The 5,565-nt window shown below is 46.4% G+C and overlaps 1 protein-coding gene across 1 annotated transcript; it reads right to left on the bottom strand.

The window, feature by feature from the left end:
* Positions 1-781: 781 nt before the first annotated feature.
* Positions 782-3,569, bottom strand: LOC123424849 (cytochrome P450 709B2-like). Its single transcript, XM_045108548.1, has 5 exons — positions 3,131-3,569; positions 2,640-2,863; positions 2,096-2,346; positions 1,595-1,973; positions 782-1,449 (listed from the first exon to the last, which is right to left on the bottom strand). Exons 1-5 carry the CDS (start codon positions 3,408-3,410, stop codon positions 1,018-1,020), a joined length of 1,566 nt encoding a protein of 521 aa, XP_044964483.1. The 5' UTR covers positions 3,411-3,569; the 3' UTR covers positions 782-1,017.
* Between the last annotated feature and the right edge of the window lie 1,996 nt (positions 3,570-5,565).

Genomic DNA, 5,565 nt, shown 5'->3' with positions numbered 1-5,565 from the left:
TATGTTACTCCCCACTATGGCCAGCCTTATGAATTGGCATTACCTTTTTTCTTTCTTGAGATAATGAATTGACATTACCTGCGACCAGCCGAGTACGCACTGATTTTCATGTTTCTGTATTGCGAAAAAGTTTTGACTCCAGACTGTCAGGTTCTGCCTCAACTTCCTTCTCCACACGTCCATCTTCAAGTTCGATAGCAGGTTTTGCAGCAGTGATTGGTGCACCGTCTGGTTCTGATTCCATTGTTCAGGTTTTAGTGCGGTGAAGCAACTTGTCCTATCTAGATGGCTATCTTTTTTTTTTTTGAAAAACAGGATATACCCACACCCTCTGCACCGTCCATTTAATTAATTATTCGTAAAAATCATACGAGATAATACCTCAGTTAATTTGAAACCGTCATCTAAACAATACATATTGATACTCCTATGCCTTCATAAAGGTGTGCCGAATATCCGGATCAAATAAAAAAAACATCGCATCAAACCCTAACATCAGCCAAGCCATATACAAGGACCGGGTCCCACACCGGTACGGCGCATTCTCTGCCGCATCCGGATGGCTACCTGGGAAGATAAGGAAACTTTGAAGCAGAATTTTCCTAGGGTCCCTCCATTCCGCTGTAATCCAATTCCTCCTATAACCGCCATTAATTCGACTGTGAGAGCTAACACAATCGCGCATGAGAAAGCTATGGCTAGGACGGAATTCAAGAGTCTTTGACAGCAAACCATCCACAACGGTGCAAGTGACGCAACAGGCGTTTGAGGAGATTCAGCATAGGGATAAAGGCAAGGCAGGAGGCATATATTAGCGAAAATTAGAGTATCCATGCAGGCAAGAGGCATATATTAGCCACATGCAATATACAGTATTTTCTTGTAAGTGCACTACTTTTCCAACCTTAATTTGGAAGAGAATATATACGCTGCGTGCACTATAAGCACCACAGCCAGCCCCCGGCAGAAACTTCAGAAGTTCTGTACCCCCAACATTCAGAACCAACCGGTTCCATTTCATACATCCAACAGCTTCATGACGACGGGGAGGCCGAACTTGGGCTGCAGAGTGAGGAAATCCGCGGGGGCGTGCACGTAGCTCGGCGAGAGAGCGAAGGAGAACTTCTGCAGGACCGTCGCCATGACCGACTTGGCTTCCAGCATCGCGAAGTTCTGGCCGATGCACGCCCTCGGCCCGATCGAGAATGCGAGCAGGGCGTGCGGAACCTTGGCCGCTCTCGCGACCCCGTTCGCGAACCTCATCGGGTTGAACTGATCCGCGTCCTCGCCCCAGACCTTCTTGTCCCGGTGCATGAACGGGGCGCCGATCACAATGGCATGTTCCTTGGGAATTGTTATGGCTCCGACCACCATGTCAGTTGTGGTCTTCCTCTGCATGAAAAGAGCCGGGCCGTAGAGCCTCAGGGTTTCATGGAGGACCATTGTCATCTGCAACACATGTCATGTTCTAGTTAGCTGTAAATGTCTTGAAATTTCATGACATGTTATTGTGTCATATATTTTAATGCACAAGGTAATTTCTGAAAACAGAATCAAGCAATCAAGATAAGGAGCTCTTAGTTTTTGATCTTGCCTCTTTCAGTTTGCCGAGGTTGTCGCCGCTGGGGTCACCCTTTCCAACTTCCCTCAAGACCTCCGCCCGGAGCCTCTCCTGCCACTCAGGGTACACACTGAGCAAGAACACTGTCCAGGTAAGCAGGAGCGACGTCGTCTCGTAACCGGCGAAGAAGAACGTTTTGCACTCGTGTAGGATCTCCTCCATGCTCAAGCTTAGCTGCTCCTGCTTGCCGCCTTGCTCTGTTTCAGTGCAACCCTCAAGCATCAAGCCAAGCAGGTCATTTCCGTATCCGCTCCCCTGCGACGCTAACCGCGAGTTTATGATGCGCATGAGCGTGCTTCGAAGCTTCTTTTCGAGCATCCACTTCCTCCTGTTCCTTTTCGTGGGCAGGTAGCTGATCACAAGAACATATGGAGTTAAGTGAGTCGAATATGGATGTGCATCATATACGAGGAAATGAACCTCTCATCCTGCAGGATTATGCAAATTAATGGAAGCATATGGGGTACGTATTACCTGAATCCTGGTATCTGCACATTCAGTAAACTGGATATGGCGATTGCCTGGAGCTCTTTCTGGGCATAGAAGGCTTCCATTCCTAACTTGTAGCTGCTTCCAAAGGCTGTATGGGATATGATGTCTGCTGTTAACTCTTGGACAGATTTGTCGAATTCCACTTGGATTTCTTTGTTTGTGTTCTTGGATGCCTGCTCTTCGAACACACCGAACGTGCTTTGGGCGCAAGACACCATCGTTTTCGTCATCGCCTGACATTCAAGGTGAAAACAATTTGAGTACTAATTGCATAGAAAATTATTTAACCATGCCTATTTTGTATTTTCATTCACTGATGATTTGGTTCCTTTTTGGACAGGTCACTGATTTGGCACTCTGTATATGATCGTTATTCTTTTCCTACTTGAAACTAGTACAAGGTGGACAGACATCCATATTAGAATTCACCTTGCATCACGCTTGCTATTCAACCAATAAGTACAAAATCTGTGCGTGGACTATATTTTTTTTATGTGGAGATTAAGGCATAACTTTCTTTAATTACCTTTATCTTGTCCATTGCGAAAGCAGGGTCGATGACCCTGCGATGCCGCACCCAGTCGACGCCGTTCACCAACACCAGCCCCTTGCCGAGCAATTCCAGCACGTTCGGGTGCGCGTCGTTCTTGGGAAAGTGTCCGGATTTGCTCGAAAGGATCTGCCTCACCAACTCGTAGTCGAAGACGCAGATCCGGGGCTTGGCGCCAAACCAGAACAGAAACGGCTCCCCTGTGTAGTGTACTATATATTACAGTACCATTCACATATCACACACGTGCAAGCATGCATGTTATCATCGACTATAGTAGTACTCCACACAACATCCATGTTGCTACCAGTACCAGAATCGATCATAAACGCACAAGATCAACAACAAGGTCACACTCGCGGGTTACTAAAATCGACCATACATATATAGTAGCATACACAGTAACAAATTGACCGGAGCAGCAACAGAGACGTTGAGCAAAAATAGCCGGCAGCAGGACCGCGTACCGTACTGCGCCCTCCACTTGAGGAAGTGCGGCGCGACCCTGTGGAGGTAGTCGTGGTCGCGAACGTGGAGCACGACGTGGGCCGTCTCCGCCTTCATCCTCCTCACCTCCTCGTTGGAGCCCCTGAGGAACCTGTAAGGGGGGCCATGGATCCCTTGCGCCCGGTGCCTCCTGGCCACGGCGTAGGGCCTCCACACGAGGCGCACGAGGAGGCGCTCCCACGCCCACGAGACCGCCAGCACCAGGAGAGCCGCCAGAGGAAGCGCGGCGAAGGAGGCCATGGTGGAGGCCGGCCGGAGAAGATGGATGGAGACCGCGGCTCCTGTTTTGGACTTCTAGCAGCCCCCACTCTGGGCTCCTTTTTCTAGAGAGAAAAGCTCTCGGTGAACGGTGACTGAGTGCCACTGGGTGTGCAAAAGACAAGCTTGACTACCGCAGGGAAGTCGGCTGGGCGCTGGCATTTACGCCGTAGTATTTAGTACAGCAGTAGGCCTGCTCACTCACTCCTTTTCTTGGAAAGGGCGTGCGGTGCATTATTCTGAAGAGTCGGAAATTGCAGGGTGTGGCATGTATCCGGGCTGGGGGTCCTCCGGGGGGTACTGGCATACGTACCGTATCCTGCTGTATGGTGGCTCTCGTGTGGGACCCGGCCCATATGTGTCACTTACGCACCGCCTTTGATCGCCTCGTGTTACGCTTCGCCTTCGCCTCTTCAATGAGATGGACCCGTGGATTGATCTATCGTGTTCAAGAAAGAAAAAGTTGATCTATCTACTACTAGCTCCCGTGGTAAAATGGACAAATTTAATATATTCACGTAACTACTCCTTTCGTTTCTAAACATAAGTCTTTTTTAAAGATTTCACTATGTAATACTGAGCAACATAAACGAATCAATACTTTAAATTATGTCTATATATATTCATATGTAGTCTTTAATGAAATCTCTTAAAAGACCTATATGTAGAAACGGGGAGAGTAATTCACAAAGTAAATTGTTCGTGAAAGAATTTCATCCGTCTAATTCTTTTGTGTGACGTTTGACAGAAAGATGTCACACTACACCATATGGCATCGGAGTCCTAGTCGTCGCATATCTGGCCATGCTGGCACACCTGCCAGCCAGGGACGAAGCTGCCTTGTAGCCATTGGGGTCATTTGACCCCAATGAAATTAGGAATTCCTACACTAGCTTAGTGTACTAATCAGTACATATTATTAAACTTAATCCCACTGTTATGGACATGACCTCATCAAATTATCCCTTAAGACAAAGGCGACACACTTGCGCTCTTAGATGGCAGCACACATTGAGTTATGCAACCGCGGGCCGCCCCCCTCCCCCCCCCCCCATTTCCCTCCCCCATCCAGCAAGAACGAAGAGGGTGGCGACTAGGGTTCGTCCACCCTCACTAAATCCCTCTATCAAACCCACCCCAATCCGGAGCAAACAAGTGGGGATTTCATCCCTAAGCCATCCCTATGGTATTTCTCTTATGATCCCTTAACTTTCATCCGTAAAAACCATCTCATTTCTCCTTTTTGCACCCTCTTCGGTTTGAGTTATATCCTATTGAATTTTGAATGTGTTATGGAGGAACGACATGATTCTTTGATGTGTAGCATTAACATACGTATAGTAGTCACTTACGAAAATGTAGATTGTTAATTTTGATAGAAACTAATGTAGTAGGAAAATATATGTAGAAATACAACAAAAAGAGCATATTTTCAATATTTGTTGATATTAGTGTTCGCATATTATTTGTTTTGATATTGATTTCTATTATTTGTTTCAATATTTGTTCATAGTAGGGACATATTGGTTCATCTTTGGTCATTATATGTATGAGATACTCACGTGGTCATATATGTCTATTTTCTTAAAATATGTAGGATGGTGTGGCTTTTGAATGATGACTATGACGTTGAACACCGGGCCTACATAAAGCTTTGCGGAGTTTATAGTCATGATTAGATTTATTAGGGTTCACAAAGGGGGATGTTGTTTAACATAGACTTCCTCCTCAATTTCATCATTAAGAAAAGCAGTTTTGATGTCCATTTGGTAAAGAGTAATACCACGGTGATTAATATAAGAAAGAAGTATGCGAATGGACTCAAGTCTGGCAACGGGGGAGTAAGTCTCACCATAGTCCATACCTTCGACTTGAGTTTAGCCTTGTGCTACAAGGCGAGCCTTGTTATATACTACTTGTCCATCTTCATCTTGCTTGTTGCCAAACACCCATTTCGTTCCAATGATGATGTGCTCGTCCCTTCGTTTCTCCACTAGAGTCCATACTTGATTCCTCTCGAAGTTGTGTAGCTCCTCGTGCATGGCATGCACCCAATTTGAGTCTTCAAGGGCTTATTCCACCTTGATAGGCTCATTACTAGAGATAAATGAGTAATGCTCACAAAAGTTAGCTAAAT

The sequence above is a fragment of the Hordeum vulgare genome, chromosome 2H (genome assembly GCF_904849725.1).
Source record: "Hordeum vulgare subsp. vulgare chromosome 2H, MorexV3_pseudomolecules_assembly, whole genome shotgun sequence".
In the NCBI taxonomy this organism is placed as follows: Eukaryota; Viridiplantae; Streptophyta; class Magnoliopsida; order Poales; family Poaceae; genus Hordeum; species Hordeum vulgare.
The sequence above is the reverse complement of the archived record's forward strand: the minus strand, read 5'-3'. Positions and strand labels throughout refer to the sequence as shown.